Below are 18,451 nucleotides of genomic sequence, written 5' to 3' on the forward strand. Positions count from 1 at the left end.
TTGTTGAAGGCCGCTGAACCTGGTTAGAAACCAGTGCTCCTTAGTTTTACCAATTAGAGCTTTGACCTTGTCTTTCTCTCCTGCCTTACTGCCTCCTAGTGCTTCCATTGCTTGAGGCTTCTTGACTCTGTAGCTTGAGTGGGTCAGACTTGGACCCCATTGTAGGTAGGTCCTTGCCTGTATCCTTATTGAATGGGGATGTTTGGCACACAGGAATCCAAAGGACATCACTCACTATGTAGGTGTGTTCAGAGGATTTGCCCATGCAACTGTAGACAGGCAGTCATGAGTTGGCCACCAAGCCTTTGGAAGCAGTGGGTCCTTTCCAACTCAAGGGAAGTCTCTGCAGTTCCCTGAAGGAATAGAAAGAGGAGTTGAGGGAAGACCTTACCTCTTTGAGGGTCTCTTGATGGCTTTGTGCTCACATAGCACTGCATTATGAGTTGCAGTGCCTGGTTCTTTCTGTGATGACCTACTAGAATATGGAATGGGTCAATACCTGACTCTAGGTCATGTGGCATCTAAGTGTCAGGTCCAGGACTTAAACAGCTTTTATCTAAGCTCTAGACTCATGCTTTTTCTAGTACCTTCTGTTCCCAGTCTTCTTTCCCAGTATCAAGAAAGTTTAGATAAGAAATTCCATTCTTCGAAAGTTACCTCTGAGATCCACTGTTGTTGGTTGTTTTTCACTCTTTTTTGGGGGGCCCACCAGCCAGCTCCCTAATAAATTCATACACGGATGAAGGCTTATTATTACTTATGAATGTCCAGCCTTAGCTTGACTTAGTTTCTAGCCAGCTTTCCTTATTTTAAATTATCCTGTCTACCTTTTGCCTCTGGGCTTTTCCTGTTCTCGTACTTCCATAAATCTTGCTCTTTCTCTGTGGCTTGCTGGTTGTATAGCTGGGTGGCTGGCCCCTGATGTCCTCCTTTTCTGACTCCTCGATCTTCCTCCCAGATTTCTCCCTCTATATATTCTCTCTGCCTGCCAGCCCCACCTATCCTTTCTCCTGCCTTGCTATTGGCCAGTTCTTTATTAGACCTTCAGGCACAATAACACAGCTTCATAGAGTTAAACAAATGCAATGTAAACAAAAGTAACACACCTTATAATAATATTCCCCACCACTCCACAGCAAAGGGAAAGCTAGACATAATGTCATCTGGTCAGTCTCCTCAGGCAGATATCTCTTAATATATATCAAAACTCTAACCTAGCTTCTCCCCGCCCCCCCCCCCCCCCCAGAAATAACAAATGCATCCTAAAATTCATATGGAAATGCCAGGGACCCAGAATAGCCAGAAAAAAGTTGGAGGACCAAACTTCTTAATTCAAGACTTACTGCAAAGCTATCACAGTACAAATGGTGTGGTACTGGCACAAGAACACAGGCACATAGGTCAGTAGGGTAGAATAGAGACAAGGGTTTGTGGGCAGTTGGCTCTTAATGAGGGTGCCAGAACTATCCAGTGGGAAGGAATGCACATTTCACAATTTACTGTCCAGGGCAAAGCAATGAATTTAGACTTTGGTCTGAAACCATATATAAAAGTCAACTCAGCATGAACCAGAGACCCAAAAGTAAGGGCTGAAACTATAAAATCAGCCAACAGAATGAAACAGCTTAGAGGAGAAAGAAAGAAGTAGAATTAGTAGACATGGCACAGCAATTAGCAAAAGCAGGAAAGAGTCAGATATGGTAGTGCACTCCTTTAATCCCAGCACTCAGGGAGCAGAGGTAAGTGGATCTCAATGAGTTTAGGGCTAACTTAGACTACATAGCAAGCTCTAAGCAGAATAAAAGGAAAACAAATGATGTGAATGCTGGAAAGAAAGTACATTTGTTGTAAGGCAGAGCACCAAGAAGAGAGTGTGGTGAGATAGGGAGGAGAAGGCAGGAGGGCAGCCAGGCAGTAGTGAGCCTTGAGTGGGCCAGTGGACATGGGAGGACCCAGCAACCACAAGCCCTTTGGTGGGCAGAAGCAGTTAAGCACAGCCACTCATCACTGTCAACTAGTAACTGCAGGCCATATTTTCTCTGGGATTTTGAAGACTAAGTCTCTTTATCCCCTCTTTACCACATCAATTATAAAGCTTTTTGGCAAGCCAGCTCATCTTCGTGTTTCAGTCCCTCAGATCAAGCATGAAATGCACTTGAGAGAGTTGTTTCTCGTGGACTAGTTTTGTGTGAGGGTGTCCAGCAGATGTCAGCAGACTCCTGAGAGTGCAGATCCCTGCTCTCAGTGCTGGCTTCCTAGGGATGCACTGAGAAGGGTCACTTTCAGTTCTGTTTCTTTCCTTGGGAGACAGTTTCATGCAGCTCAAACTTGATGTGTAGCAGAGATGATCTTGGACATTTTGTAGTAGTTTGTATAGTTTCATACATGTATGTATGTATGTATGTTTGTATGTATGTATGTAATGCATTCCTTTTCCCCTCACCTTCTACCCTTATTTCCTTCCACCCCTGTCAACTCCTTTTTCTCACAAGCCCCTTTTTCACATTCTTTTCATTTTGTTGTCCTGTGATCCACTGATTTTATCTGAGACTGTGTGACTATGAGTTTAGTGCTATCTATTGGAACCTGGACAATGACAATGACTTTTCCCCCAGAATCCATTGTAGCCAGTTGTTCAGCAAGGAGAGGTGGGGCCCCATGATCCCCTCCCTAATCAATGATTGCTTCTTGACAGTTCCAGTCCTTTGGAGGTCCCGTGCAGGTAGTTGAAACTGCTGTGAGATTATATATGCTGGGTCATGTGTGCAGTGACTGTGTTGTGCCCTGAAGATGGCATTTCACAGTCCTCTCTGTCTTCTAGCTTTTACGTACTCCGTTCCTTTTCCTGGTGTTCCTGAGCCTAAAGGGATGGGCACTCAGCCATCACTTGTTCCCAGAACCTTGAGCACCATGTGGTGGATGCATAGTCACAGAGAGACCAAAGTGTCAATATTGCATTTCTGATCCCCAGTTTGTGCCTCCATCTCCAGAGTGCTGGGATAACAGGTGTACATTATCAACTTCTGGTGTGTGCCTTGCTTGGAATCTAACCTGGGGCTTTTGTTCATGTTGGATAAGCATTCTGCCAACTAAACTACATTCCCAGGCCATTTTAGCTTTGTTATAACCATATTTAAAAACTGAAATTATTTTTTTCTATTGAGCTTAATATATCCAGAACATCTCAGTACATAGTCAGGATACAAGCACCATGAAGAGATACTTTGTTTCCTTTTTTTTTTTTTTTTTTTTTAGAATTGGGGGGGGGGTGGTTAAGTTTTTTTTCTATTTTTGGACAGAGTCTCTAAGTAACCCTAGCTGTCCTGAAACTTGCTATGTAAACTAGGCTGGCTACACACTCAGAGATAAGTCTGCTTCTACCTCCCGAGTGCTTAAATTAAAGATGTGCACCACCACACCCACTTTTGTTTTTATGTGTATGTTTGAGTGCCTGTGTGTATGTATGTGTACCATGTGTGCCTGGTGCCCTCAGATGTTAGAAGAGGGAGTTATCTGGAACTAAAATTATGGGTGTTGGGAACAGAGTTCTCGGTAAGAATAACAAGCACTTAGAACTGCTAAGCCCTCTTTTTTCATATTTAGTCCTCAGAGTGCACTGTAGCCCACAGTGTAGCTGGGCTTGCACACTCAGTTTTCACCAGAAACACTATCTGTATTTAGATGTCATAAAGCAGTTGAAAAAAATTAAATTCATATCCAAGTTGTCCCAAACACATAAGTTTTCTGATAATTGAATTGAGTGAAATTTTAAACTTAAGAATTTTTGTTGGTATGTTTTTTGAGATTTTGGGGTTTTATACATGCTTGTCAAATGCACTGTCACTGAGCTACAGCCCTAGCTTCAATTTTTAAGTTCAAATTTTTGTTATTATTTGTTTTGTTTTGTTTTTGTTTTTCGAGACAGGGTTTCTCTGTGTAGCTTTGCGCCTTTCCTGGAGCTCACTTGGTAGCCCAGGCTGGCCTCGAACTCACAGAGATCCACCTGCCTCTGCCTCCCGAGTGCTGGGATTAAAGGCGTGCGCCACCACCGCCCGGCAAATTTTTGTTATTATTGTGTGTATATTTGTGTGTGGAATGTACATGCCACATGTCTGACATGTGGAGGTCAGACAACTTTGTAGAGTTGTTTCTCCTGGTCCACCTTTACATGAGTTAGTTTCAGGTTCAAAGTTAGGTTGCCAGGCTTGCTAGGCAAGCACCTTGACTCAGTTGTCTGGCCCTCCTTCCCCACCAAGTTTTAAATTTGAATTAGTGAAATTGAAGTTTAATTCCTTTGCTGTGTTAACCTCTTCTGAGTAGGACAGTTCCAAATGATCATTGTTGGTTTTGTGGCCCCTGTACATTGTATTCCTATTAGTGACCAAAAGATTGGCAAATCAGTTTCTTCTAGGTGTATATCCAAGACATTCGGTGACTGTCTAACTTGGGAGCAGGAAGTAGTGAAACCTACAGAAGAACATCCCTGTGTCTTATTGGTGCCTCGGGAGAGCAAAACAGACATTGAGAGGAGACTGCTTTGAGTTCCTTATTTTCACTGTAACCTCTTCTCTGGGCCTTGTGTGTATTGGTGTAGTTCATTTGAATTGGTGCAGTGAATCATTCTGCTAGCCTGCAGAATTCCCAAAGGAGAATATTCAAATCCATATACATGAGATGCCTGCTGCACTTAGCTATATATTTGCCAGAGACTTGGGTCATTCCCCTGGGTTGCTGTTCAGCTGACCTGGTTGTGACATACAGATGAGGCAATGGAATTTAGAATCTGGGATGGGGGGTGGGTACTGGTCTTTACAGTTAACACAACAGGGTAGCCACAGCATATGTGGCTCATTTCCTTTTGAGCCAGTGAGGCAAGCTGAGTCGGTTATATGTCAGACTGATCACATAAAATGCTACATAGCCGAGGTGAGTGATGATATTGAAAATGACTTGTTGACTTGGAAATGGTGAGAGGAGACTCCTGCTGGCTGCCTATGAGGGCTCATGTGACTGGTGGAGGCTATGGACATTCGCCTCCATGTTTGAAGAGTGGGCAAGTGTGGTGAATGTGTACTGGTGAGGACTTCAGTGTGGTGGGGTTGATGTTAATGTCTGGGAAACTGGAAAGTCAAGATGTTCATGTGAAATCGTGTTTTCTTAAGAACCCATGCCCCATGCTGGTGTTGACAGTGCATGCCTTTAATCTCAGCACTCAGGCAGGCAAATCTCTGAGGCCACCCTAGTCTACATAGTGAGTTCCAGGTCAGCCACAGTTATTCACTGATATGTGGTCTCAAAAACAATTAAATTAAACAAACTCTGAACTCTGGTAGAGCATTGGTGCTCTGCAGTGGTTTCTTATATCCAGACTGCACATATATGTGTACCGTAAATGAGTGTCCACCAATAGGAACATTTAAGATATTCTTTTTCACTCTCAGTTTAAGTTTCTCCCTCCCCTCCTTTTTCACTTAAACCCATTTTTAACTGCTGTGTTTTCCCAAGCTCCAAAAGCCCACATGCTTTTGTCGGTGTGGCCTGGTTTCAAGCATTTTCTCCAGGCTATCCTTTGTCCTCTTCTGTGTCTTATTCACTGTCAGCATTAAGCTTCCCTGAGCTGGAACATGGTATCCACCTTTCCTTCCTCACCTGCTTCACCCTCTTCACCATTCCACAGTCATTGTGGTAGTGGTTTTGTGAAAAGACCTGGCTCTGCCTCCCTGCATGGTCTGTGGTTTACAGGTACTCTGAGAGCTGTACAGGACATGTGGTCTCTTGTTTTCCAGCCACAGAGAGTCTTTCTCTAGTTCTATAGATGCTGTTCTGAATTTCCAGAGGATGGTGGTCAGTGCAGTGTGTAATGTAAGCACCGTGGGACCAGTTTGCTTTCGTGTAACGTTTCTAAAACTGAGCTGCCCAGTTATTTTTAGTTGTTGCTTAGTAGTTCATCAAAGTAACACAAACACAGGTCAGCGTTCAGACTTAGTAGGAAGGAACCACCAACCAGGGCATCTTTAAGATTGATTTAACAATTATTATATTACACTGCTGCCTTCCCTCTGCCTTTGAAATGTCCCCTTGCACATCACTTTGAGAAGTGACATCACTAGGTCACATGGACAGACATTCTTGATTGTTCCTTTCAGGAAATTCATCTCAGTGGGGACTTGTTGACACTGCAGTGGATCTCCCTGCAGAGGAGCCAGTTATTTAGAAGTGTTGGCACCCCAGAACTGCATCACCAGGGTTTCATGTTGAGCTTTGGCATTACATGGAAGCAGACTGCATACTGTCTCATCATGTGTGCTAAGATGCACTTCTCTGTGTGACCTATTTCCTTCCCTGCTAGAGAGTTCTCTAGCATCTCTCTAGATACCTTTATGTGCCAGGCAGCTCAGAGGACAGCAGGGATGAGCATTTATGTTCCATTACCAGAAGCCATGCTTGTACATAGGGCAGTCATATGAATCACCTGCAACCAAACCCTTATAGGGCATCTCTAACTAAAACCAGAGGGAACCAGGAACTAGAGAGGCAGGGCCAGATGACCTGAGGAAGCCTGCTTTCCTTTTGAGTATTGTTATGTGCATTTTTACCCAAATGTGTTCTTGGCTCAGTGCCACGACAGGGAAGAATGTATGTCCTCTCTTTTAAATCTCAACCCAAATTTGCCCCTTATCATATGTGCCTTGCTATTTTGTGGTATGTGTGCTCACATCAGTGTCACAAAAAACAGGAGTAATATGTCGCACTGTGCTGCCATGGCTGTGACAACTGTGATGTCACTAAATGATGGGACATTTCAACTCCATTATGACCTGAAGTGCTAAGTATGCATTCTGTCATCATGTGCCCTTGGCAGTGCTACATGAAAGGTTTGAATATACAGTAACTATAAGCTTTAGTTCAACAGGCATGATCCTGTTCCATCTGTGGCTCTCTCCAGGCCCCCTGTGCCTCAGAGGGCTCTGTTATTCCATAATGTGTTTTTTCTTTCCTGACTGCTTGGTGCCTACTTAACTTCAGGGACATCCTTTGATCTGCTTTCTTTGACGCTTCTTTGGATGTTATGGTGGTTTGAATGATAGATGTTCCTCTATATTTTCAGACATTTAAATAACTTGGCCCCCATTTTGTGGCACTGTTTGTGCATTGGGGTGTGCTTAGGAGATATGCCCTCACTGGAGGAGGTATGTCATTGAGGTAGGTTTTGAGAGCTTAAAGACTTACACCATTTTGAATTTGTCTTCTGCTTGTGGCTTGAGGTTTGAAACTCAAGCTCTAAGCTGTTCCTGCTGTCATGCCTGCCTGCCTGCTGCTATTCTTTCCCATTGTGATGGTGATGCATATTTCTCTGGAACCATAAACGCAAACAAACCCTTCCCTCCATAAGTTGTCTTGGTCATGGAGTTTTATCACAGCAATAAAAAAGTAACAAGTTGGTACCAGAAGTGGGTATTGCTGTGACAGACCTGTCCATGCTGGTTTTCTGGAAGAATGTGGAAAATTTGGAGCTTTAGGTTCGAAAAGCAGTTGAAGACTGTAAGCAGACCTTACTGGGCCATCCTAGTTGGAGCTTGGAAAACAGTAGTGCTGAGAGCTATGTGGATTGTAGAGGCCCAACACAAGAGGTTTTAGAGGGGAACTATTAACAAGTGTGCAAGATTGATAATATCTTGGCAAAAATGTGGCTGCTTTCCTAAGAACTTGCTTGATAAATTTAAAAGCAATGGACTAATTTCTTTGGCCAAGGAGATTAAGACCACCTAGTATTGACTCTGTTGCATAATTATTAGTAACCTTATAAAAAGAGCAAGCGGAGCAGAAAGAAATACAAAATGTAGTTTGAAGAGAAAAAGAACACCAGGAAACTTAATGTTGCAGTCAAATCTTGTGCTGAAAGAGATAGGAAAGAGAGGTCTGATCTACAGTAAAATAAAGGGAAGAGTGCCCTCGGGGAGAGACTCCATCTAGCTAAACTTCCAACTTGTGGAAAGAAAAGGTCTAGGGAATTTTCTGCTCCTAGAAAGGAACAATAAACAAAAGTACAGCTAATGTGCCTCAGTGGGGGCCAGGGTTCACCAAAATATGGCAGCTGAACTTGGCAATATTGCCTGTGTGGTGCTGGTTCTAAAGTCGTGAAGGATACACTAGTTAAGAGGTTGTGGAATCTTCCTCTGTGGTTTCAGAGAGGCTGCCGAAGCCAGGCATTTGGCAGGGGAAGCCCTGAAAAGCCATTGTGTGAAGCTGTGGAAGTGAAGCTAGTGTTACACTGGAGACCCCAATATGTTGGAGATGCTAGAGCTGTGAGACATCTGCCAAGGAGAAGAACACAGGGAGTGGGACCAGTCTAAGAGCAAGGAGGCATGCAGCAGAGCTGGAGAGATGTAACCTCATAAGCTCTTGGATATCAGACATGGAGCTACAGGATTTAGAGTTTGCCCTACTGAGTTTTGGTCTTGCTTTGGTCCAGTATTTCTCACTATGCCCTCAGTCATCCTATCTGAAATGGTAATGTAGGTCTATGCCATTGTATTTTGGATGTATATAATTTGCTTTTTTATTTTAGAAGGTTACAGTTAAGAGATTGCCTTGAGCCTCAAAAGAAACTTTGGACTTTTAAACAGTATTGTGACTAAAAGACTACAGGGGTTTTAAAAGTTGGACTGAATGTATTTTGCATTATGATATGGCCATGAGACTATGGGGGCCAGGGAGTGAAATATGGTAGTTTTGAATAATGGATGTCCTTCTATATTCTCAGACATTCGAATACTTGGCCCCCCAGTTTGTGGCACTGTTGGGGGTGTGGCTTAGGGGGTATGTCATTGAGACAGGTTTTGAGAGCTTAAAGACTTGTGCCATTTTCCGATTGCTCTCTGCTTGCTGCTTGAAGTTTGAAATGTGAGCTCTCAGCTGTTCCTACTACCATGCCTTCCTGCTGCCATGTTTCCCCATTGTGACAATGATGCTTATCCCTCTGGAACTGAAAACCCTTCTTTCCATAACTTGTCTTGGTCATGGTATTTTCTCACCTCAATAGAAACGTAACTAATACAGATGTCCATGGCCTTTGCACATTTTTCTGAAGTGTGATTCCTATTGTAAGCCAGTTTCATTGCATTCTTCCTTTTGTCATTGAATTCCTCAAGGGCAAGACTCATGTCTCAATCCTGGAAGAGTGAATGGCAGAATAAAATTGGCTAGACAAGGAAGAGCGTGGGGGTGACCTAAAATGGCCACTTCTCAGAAATCACATTTGATAGCAAGAATAGAGATGTGAATGAAGAAGTGGCTTGTAGACACTAGGAGCAAACACAAAAGGCCCATCTTTCCTGTGAGAGAAGTTTGGAGACAGGCAAAATGATGGCGTGGGGGTTCCATAATGTTATTAGGAGTCTAGGTTCTATTGTTCTGTATGGTTACCCCTAGCTCATGGCTTCCCTCTTCAAGGTAACCTCATGGTTCAAAATGACTGCTGGAAATATACCCATCTCATCCCTTCCAGGCAAGACATATGAGAAGGGCAGTGAGTGACTAAAAGGTGTTCATTCCATAAAGGCAGCCTCCTTTAAAGGTAAGTCTCAAGGTCCTCTACCCAACAGCTCCACCTTCATCTTATAGGTAGGGTGTAGTAAGGCACTTTTTAAGGCAAATTTTGAAGAGATGTAGTAATGTTATTTGTGCATTTAATTACAATAACATTTCTTTTTAAATTTGTTGTTAGGTCTGAGTAGATATGTTTCCAAGTATACAAAATACCTGGTAAGCATGTGGGAAAGTACTTAGCATCACTAGACATGTGGGATTGTAAATCAAATTACTAACTTCACACCCACTGTAATGATACCAGAATCAAAACAGTAGTGACAGGATTTGTCCACAAAGGCATGTAGAAATTGGGACCTCCATAACATTGCTGGTGACTGTGAAGCAGTGTTGCTGCTTTGGTAAAGTCTGGCAGTTCTTCAGAAAGGTGAACATTGAGCACTGGAGAGATGGCTCAATCGGTAAAGTGTCTTTTGTCAAGCATGAGAAACAGTTCTGGTACCTGACACTCCTGCCTGGCACAGCTACAGCCCCAGTGTGGTGTGAAGAGTGAATGGGGGTGGGGAGAGACAGACAGGAATATCTCTTACAATTCTGGCCAGCCAGTCTAGCCAATCAGTGAGCTCTAGTTTTAGAGAAAGACACTGTCTAAAAAAAAAAAAAAAAAAGTGAAATGGAGAATGATCAAGAACGTCACTAAAAATTAGCCTATAGCCTCCATTTACACCCACACATGCACATGTACCCTCCCACACATGTAATTCCTTCCCCCTCCCCACAAATAACATATGGGCTAGCGAGACGGCTCAGCAGGTAAAGTGCTTGTTGTGCAAGCCTAGGTAACGAGTTCGGCCCTTTGAACCCATGTAAAAGTAGAAGGAGAGGGTCAACTCCACACTGTTGTTCTCTGACCGTCACACACATGCACAAACATAATGATAAAATAAAAAACAAGACTTGTTCTTGTTTGTTTGTTTTATGTATGGGTATTTTATCTACATATATGTTTATGCACCACATGAATGGCTGGTGCCCTCAAGGCCAGAGAAAGGCATCAAATCTAGAACTAGAGTTATAGATGGCTGTGAGCCACCATGTTGGTGCTGGGAATTGAACCTGGGTCCTCTAGAAGAACAGCCAGTGCTCTTAACCACTGAACCATTTCTCCAGCCCCATGATACATGCTTTAATCCCAGCACTAAGGAGGCAGAGATAAGTGGATCTCTGGAAGTACTGAGGCCAGCCTGGTCTACATAGCTTCAGGCAAGCCAGATCTACAGTGAGACTGTCTTAACAAACAGCAATAAGACACAAAAAGTAATGAAGCACTTATACATGCTGTTATATGAGTGAACTGTTAAAAATTATTTGTTTTATGTATATGAGTGTTTTGTATGTAAATGTGTCTATGCACTTTGTGTGCAGTGCCTGAACAGGCCAGAAGAGGGGCACTAGATACCCTGGGTCTGGAGTTACAGATGATTGTAAGCTACCATGTGGGTTCTAGTTATTAAATCTGGGTCACTCAGAACTGATGATCCATGTCTCCAGGTCATGGCTAGTGGTTTTTTTTTTTTTTTTTTTGAGACAAGGTTTCTTTGTATAACCTTGACTGTCCTGAAACTTGCTCTATAGACCAGGCTAGCCTTGAGCTCAGAAATCTGCCTGTCTCTGCTTCCCAAGTGCTGGAATTAAGGCATCTGCCATCATGCCTGGCCCATCATGGATAAATTTTAAAAGCATCATGGCAAACAAAACAACCATCAGAAAGGACCACATATATATTTATGTTTTTATTCTTTAAGAATTTCATACATGCATATAATGTATTTTGACCACATCCACACACACACCCATTCCTTCCCACTAATCCCCTCCAAAATCCCCTAATCTTTTCACCTGGTAACTCCATGTCTTCTTCATTTCCTTTTTTAAAAAAAGACCACTATATCGGCTGTTTTCCCTTTTTTGTGATTAAAATACCATGACCAGGGCCGGGCGGTGGTGGCGCACGCCTTTAATCCCAGCACTCGGGAGGCAGAGGCAGGTGGATCTCTGTGAGTTCGAGGCCAGCCTGGGCTACCAAGTGAGTTCCAGGAAAGGCACAAAGCTACACAAGAGAAACCCTGTCTCGGGGGGGAAAAAAAAAATACCATGACCAAAAGCAACTTACAGAAGCAAGAGTTTACTTTGGCTCACAGTTCCAGAAGGAAAGCCTATAATGTCCAAGAAGGTGTGGCATGGTGGCAGGAACAGAAAGCTGACTAATTACAACTTTACACACTCAAAGCAGAGGCGGGGGGAGAGGGAGAGAGAGAGGAAGTGAGGCAAGGCTATAAGCTCTCAAAGCCAACCCCTGTGATACTTCTGTCAGCAAGCCTCATCTCCTAAAGGTTCCCATAACTTCTCCCAAAATAGTGCCACTAATCCAGGACTAAGTGTTTGAATACATGAGCCTGGGACATTTCTCATTTAAACCACCATGCTCATCAAGTCCAATTAGTGTTGCTGGTATATGCATGGGTGTGGGTCCATCAGCCGGTACATAGGCACCATACCAGTGGCCATATTTTCAAACATGACTTCTTCCTCCAGTAGTCATCAAGTGCCAATATCTCCTAAAGGGATAGGAAGGACCACATAATTCATGATTCCATTTATATTAAATGTCCAGAAAAGGCAAACACAGGTTATTGGGAAATAGCTCAGTTGATATCTTGCTTGTTGTGTGTAGCCAGAAGTTTTCCTGGTCCCACCTGGCTTGCAGCTGCTCAGACCCAAATAAACACACAGACACTTATATTAATTACAACTGTTTGGCCTAATGGCAGGCTTCTTGCTAGCTAGATCTTACATCTTAAATTAACCCATTTCTATAAATCTATACCTTGCCACATGGCACGTGGCTTACCGGTATCTGTAGATCTTGCTTCTCATGGCAGTGGCTGGCAGCATCTCCTGACTCAGCCTTCTACTTCCCAGAATTCTCCTCTCTCCTTATCCTGCCTACACTATACTTCCTGCCTGGATACTGGCCAATCAGCATTTTTTTTTTTATCAATCAATCAGAGCAACACCTTCGCAGCATACAGAGAGACATTCCCAGCAGTTGTGCAAGCATGAGGGCCTGAATTTGACCCTCAGTACCACATTTGCCATGTGTGGTAGTTTGTTTTGTAATACCAGTACTGAGGAGAGACAGATTCCTGGGACTCACTGATCATCTGGTCTAGCCTATAAGTGACTCCCAGGCTCCTGTAAGAGACTCTGCCTTAAAAAAAAAAAAAAGATGTGTGGCTCTTGAGAAATAATACCCAGGATTGATCTCTAGTCTCTACATGCTTGCATGAACATGCACATAAATGTATATATACACATACATAAAAAATAAGGGGCAAATCTGGGGCTGGAAAGATGTCTCAGTGGTTAACAGCATTTCCTGCTCTTCCAGTGGACCCAAGATCAGTTTACAGCACCCATGAAAGGCAGCTTACAACTGTCTGTAACTTTAGTTCCAAGGGGATCCCATGCCTCTGGCCTCTGCAGGCACCTGCAGTAACATGTACATACTCCATGTAGACATATATACACCTACACCTAATTAAAATAATTAAAAAATCTTAAAAACAGATCAGTCTATATAGACAGGCTAGATGAACTACTCTAAAATAAATAGTAATATTGGCCTCATTTCTGCATATATGACACAAAAATGTTCATGCTACAAAAACTGAGGCATATGGTGTGGGTGTTATAGCTCAGTAAGCCTGTTTGAAGAATCTTTTATCTATTTGTATGGCATGTCTTTGTAATTAACCTCAAATGGTAGGAACTAGTTAGGAGGATGGGGGAGAAGTTTCCCAATCAGTTAACATTGCAAGGATTTTAGGGATTGCTTAGTTGTCTTCTTTTCTTCATTTGAATCCTAAGTGAAGGAGGAGGAGGAGAAAGAGGAGGGTTTGATGGTGAGGGTGATGGGAGAAGAAATGTCATCATCATCATCATCTGCTCTGTACAGTTAGGGTCAGACCTCTTTGATTTACTGCCCTAATCCCTGAGATTCTGAGTGGTGTCTTTGTTCTGTGGACTGACCATTCCAGAACAAATCTATTTTTCTGAGTCTGCAAAGCTGAGAAATGGCAATGCCAGAGGTCAGCAGATAGACACAGGAAGCCACTTTGTCTTCAATTCTATAGAATGTTAGGAGCTTTGTGCTATTGGACTCTTGCTGCTTGGGAACTTCACTCCTGATAGATGGGCAAAGATGACTCAAAGGCCGGGGAGAAGTGGTATAGTGTTTGCAAAAGCCTCCATGCTTTAACTCTAGGGACAGACATCTCCCAGTCCAGAACTCTGGTCCCTCATCAGCAAGTTAGGAGAGAGAAAAGTCTTCTCACAGCAGGTTGTGCACAGCTAGTAGGCCTGGACTTTCTCTGCAAGTACTACAGGTGTGTGCCTGGGGAGCTGTCCTGGAATGGTCCTGGAACTTGGGGTGGCCCCCAAGATCAGAGCTTGAAAAGGGGAAGAGGATTGCCTGTGTGGAAAAGTGGTGGTCAGGATGGAAAGTGGAAAAAGAGATGGCTGGACAGCTGCACTCACTGCTGGTGTAGCCAGCAGCCTGCCCTCTGCTCTTGTGGTTAACATCATGGCAAACGTGCTGAATTGGCTTCTAGATAGATGGCAGAGATGAGCCAGCACTGTAGAGAGATGCTGGAAAGGCCACAAGAGGAAAGAAAATCCTGCTTGAGCTTCCTTCAAATGGACAGTCCTGCATGTTACCCTCCTGCGCAGGTTTATATCCTCATGAAGGCCCTCAGAAATAAGCAGGCATTGTTGGGCATTGTTCTTATTCAGCATAAGGGCCAAAGGAGGATTTATGTTTTCATAGATGTGTTATAGGCTAAACCCAACCCCCCCCCCAACCCCACCCATGCTTACTTGAACACTGAGAGCCCTCAAGCAGCTCTGTTAAAGAGGGAAAATGCTGCCGGGCAGTGGTGGCACATGCCTTTAATCCCAGCACTGGGGAGGCAGAGGCAGGCAGATCTCTGTGAGTTCGAGGCCAGCCTGGTCTACAGAGCAAGATGCGGGACAGACACCAAAGCTGCACAGAGAAATCCTGTCTCAAAAAAAAAAAAAAAAAAAAAAAAGAGGGAAAATGCTTCCCACAGTCCACTAATGTAAGGGTATGCATTGTTCACACTGTAACCTCTTGGCAGTTGTGTTACATCAATGGCATCCTTCTAACAGTGCCATTTTCCAATTGTTGCTGTCCTAACTTTGGTGGAATGTGGCCTGTGGTATCAGATATTGAACTGTGGGGTTGCATTATCCTTTATGCTTTGCCACGTGGCCTAGGTTGTATGTGTTGAGTAATCCAATGCCCATCCCAGGTTTGTGACCAGGAGCTCCCATGTCCCTTGTCTCTGGAGAGAGCCAATGGCATCCTTTTGTTTTTGCAGGCTTTTATCAGTAGACCACAGGCAGATCTTCCACCATCAGGTCACTAACTACAAAAGGTTTGGTGAGACTTTCCTCCTTGCCCTGGCCCTTTTGTTCATCTAGGAACTCAGTTTCTGTGACCCTCTCTGGAACTTCTCTGGGCCCATCCTCAGCAGCAGGCCTGTCCCAATGTAACTCACTCATTGCTATTCCTGGAAAGATGAGGGAAGGGAACAATGCTTTGTTCTAGCATGGAAAAATGACCAGCAACTTCCTTATCCTTCTGAGACAAACTGCTGGCTGGATGACCTGTGAGGGTTATTTCTGCATGTGCACTCCATCTTTTCCCAAGGCTTCTCTGTAGGTAAGAGCTTCTGACCCTAGTCACTTCACTTCTCAGACTGCTGAGTCTTTACAGCTGAAGGTCCCTCTCCTCTGAGATGGACAGTATCACCTAGCAGTATGCTTGCCCAGACGACATGAACCAGGTCAAAAGTAACCGAGAACTGTTCCTACAATACTCAGCCACAGCCCCCAAACTGCTGGCCCACGTCTCCAAACTCCTCATTGTCTGCCGAAACGCAGGCATTTCCATCCCAAAAGGCATCAGGAATATCTTTGAGTTCACCTGGGAGGAGCTCATCACCGACCCTGCAGTGCCCACCCCATCTGACATCCAGGATCTGGTAATCACCTTTGGGGCTCCTACAGTGGTGCTTGCAGAGGTGATCCCAGTGCAGCCCCCCATGCAGAAGAAGCCAGTTCCACCACCACCACCACCCCCAATACTGCTCACGGCCACCAGCGGGGGCAAGCACTCAGCCCCCACGCCTGCCTCTGCTCGAGTGGCCCCCCCTGGCCAAGATACCCTGCACAAGTTCCAGCGGCAGTCCATCCACCTGTTGACAGAGCTGCTTTCCCTGAAGATGAAGGCCATGGTGGAGTCTGCCTCTGGTAAGGCTGCTCACAGATTCCCCTCCATTTCTGCACAGGTGTGTGTGTGTGTGTGTGTGTGTGAGAGAGAGAGAGAGAGAGAGAGAGAGAGAGAGAGAGAGAGAGAGAGAGAGAGAGAGAGAGAGAGAGAGGAGAGAGGAGAGAAGAACAAGAAGAACAAGAAGAACAAGAAGAAGAGAGAGGGGAGGGGAGGGGAGGGGAGGGGGGAGAGGAGAGGAGAGGAGAGGAGAGGAGAGGAGAGGAGAGGAGAGGAGAGGAGAGGAGAGGAGAGGAGAGGAGAGGAGAGGAGAGGAGAGGAGAGGAGAGGAGAGGAGAGGAGAGGAGAGGAGAGGAGAGGAGAGGAGAGGAGAGGAGAGGAGAGGAGAGGAGAGGAGAGGAGATGAGAGAGGGGAGAGAGGGGAGAGAGGGGAGAGAGGGGAGAGAGGGGAGAGAGAGAGGAGAGAGAGGAGAGAGAGTTGAACATCCACAATCCAGAATCTAAAATACTCTGCAGTCTGAGGATGTTGAATGCTCACATGATGCCACAGAACATTCCACAGCTGATAATGCATGATGATTTGCATGTAAGACAATCTTCAGTCTGCATACAGGGTACACATGAAACATCAGAGAATTCCATGTCTTTGAGTCCATCCTCAGATATCTCAGTATGTACAGGAAGACATTCCCAAACCCCAATCTCCCCAAAGCTTCACACTCTTTTAGCCCCAAGCACTGGGTAAGGGACACTTAGCCTGTATAAATATGCACTGGGAAAGGGAGTGGTGGCCATGGGTCTGCTGCAAGAGCAGTGCTTCCCTCTTCCCTGCCCAGTACCCTCCTTTTGCACCCTCTGCTCTCCCACTTCTCTCCCAGTCACCCATCTCTGGAGTGCCCATTTGAAAGTTAGTGGCGGCAGTGAAAAGTTATAGACACTGAAAGAAGAGTTTGGGGTGATGGTGCAGAGGTGGGCAGAGCTGCATTGATGAGTGAAGACATAGAATTTGTAAATCAAGAGTTTGGTCCAGCCAATGGCAAGGAAATTTCTGAGCCCAGTGCCTCCAAACTGAGGGCATCATTCCAGGAAGAACCTAAAGCAGTGTCAACAGCAGCTTCTTGGAGGCCTCAGTGCTCAGCTATAGGCAGGCAGGCAGGCAGGGAGGGGGACTTCCCAGTGCTGCCTGCTGGATCTTGAGCTCTCTGATCAATCGAGTATGCATGTCAGGAGCTCCTCATCCTTACATCATGAGTGAGTCTTCACCTTTTCCTGGGCCTTCCTAGTTTTTCACTATTTCTGGGCCATTTGCAAAGGTCTTTTTCTGTAAGAGTCATCGATGCCAGAAGGAAAATACTTTGTCTTTGCTCATTCCCTCAGCAGGTGCCAATCCTCTGGACATCACCAAGCGCTTTGTGGAGGCCAGCCAGCTCCTCCATCTCAATGCCAAGGAGATGGCCTTTGACTGCCTGATTGGCACTGTCGGAAAAAGCTGCTTCCGTACATCACAGCTGAGGAAAGGTGGGTGCCCTCCTGAAGGAAAAATGTGCAAACAGCCATCAAGAAGGTACTAGAAAGGCAAAAGCTACAGTTGAAAGGCCAAAGCTCCCAACGACTTGGGTGGCTGTGGAGCAGCAGGATCTGACGCCATGCTGCTGACAAGGAGGGCTCATCCACCTCTGGTGGAGGGCAGCCTAGATTTTTGTTGGTGGAAATGTCTGTACCTCACAGTGTAGCCCCTTTTCCTGGTCCTTCTAGAGTATGCTTTTCAATAGTCTACGGTAAAATTTCTAAAATTTCCAGGCTGTTGCACATCAGTCCTTTAGTACACATGGCAAGGATGTCACAGCAATGATGTCACTACTCAGATCCTGACACTATGTCTGCGCTCACCTGCTCATGGCATATGGGAATCAGCTCCCATCTGCTGGACACAACTCAGCCCCATGCATACAAGCAGTCCTACAAGAATGCTTATTACAGAATCATTTGGAAAGGCAGAAAGATTAGAAAAAGCTGTCCATCAATGATGAATAAATTATGGTTCATGCAGATACTGTTTCATAGTGAGCAACAAAAATGAATAAATCAAGCTGGCCATACAACACACACCTGTTATCCTGGCACTCAGGTAGAGGCAGGAGAATTAGTTGAAGACCCTTCTCAGCTACATAATAAGTTTTAGGCCAGTCTGGGCTACATGAGACCCTGTACCCCTACTCTAAAGCATTAAGTGACTCAGAAGTGTAACTAATTCTCACAAAATATCATCTGGCAAAAGAAAAAGGTGTGAAAGGATGTGTTTGTGGTGGTTTATTTAATAGTTTAATATAATCAAAGAGATGTTGTTTATGAATGTATCATAAAGTATGGGTGTACAGAACAGGAGAAGAAACATTAGAGTTGATCTTTGGAGATGTATGAGGGTTTAGAAGAAGAGAGCCAGTAAGAAGAAAGTAAGACACACTCAGATGTGTGTGCTTTGGGGGGGGGGTGCTTTCCAAGGGACAGTAGGGGAAAGTAAGATATATG

General features: G+C 44.6%; 1 protein-coding gene across 13 annotated transcripts in view; it reads left to right on the forward strand.

The window, feature by feature from the left end:
- Window positions 1–4,093: 4,093 nt before the first annotated feature.
- The window catches only part of C3H3orf20 (chromosome 3 C3orf20 homolog), a 55,226-nt gene continuing 40,868 nt past the window's right edge, over window positions 4,094–18,451 (forward strand). Inside the window, exons 1-5 of one of the 13 annotated variants that reach the window (XM_076567361.1) lie at window positions 4,095–4,926; window positions 9,454–9,577; window positions 13,877–13,997; window positions 15,012–15,945; window positions 17,300–17,440. In XM_076567361.1, coding sequence (XP_076423476.1) covers window positions 15,471–15,945; window positions 17,300–17,440 — 616 coding nt within the window. In that variant the 5' untranslated portion in view covers window positions 4,095–4,926; window positions 9,454–9,577; window positions 13,877–13,997; window positions 15,012–15,470. Of the gene's footprint in view, window positions 4,927–9,453; window positions 9,578–13,876; window positions 13,998–15,011; window positions 15,946–17,299; window positions 17,441–18,451 lie in introns of all 13 variants that reach the window. The other 12 variants (XM_076567363.1, XM_076567365.1, XM_076567372.1 and 9 more) reach the window with 12 other exon arrangements.

Source organism: Peromyscus maniculatus, chromosome 3 (assembly GCF_049852395.1).
Source record: "Peromyscus maniculatus bairdii isolate BWxNUB_F1_BW_parent chromosome 3, HU_Pman_BW_mat_3.1, whole genome shotgun sequence".
NCBI classification, from domain to species: Eukaryota; Metazoa; Chordata; class Mammalia; order Rodentia; family Cricetidae; genus Peromyscus; species Peromyscus maniculatus.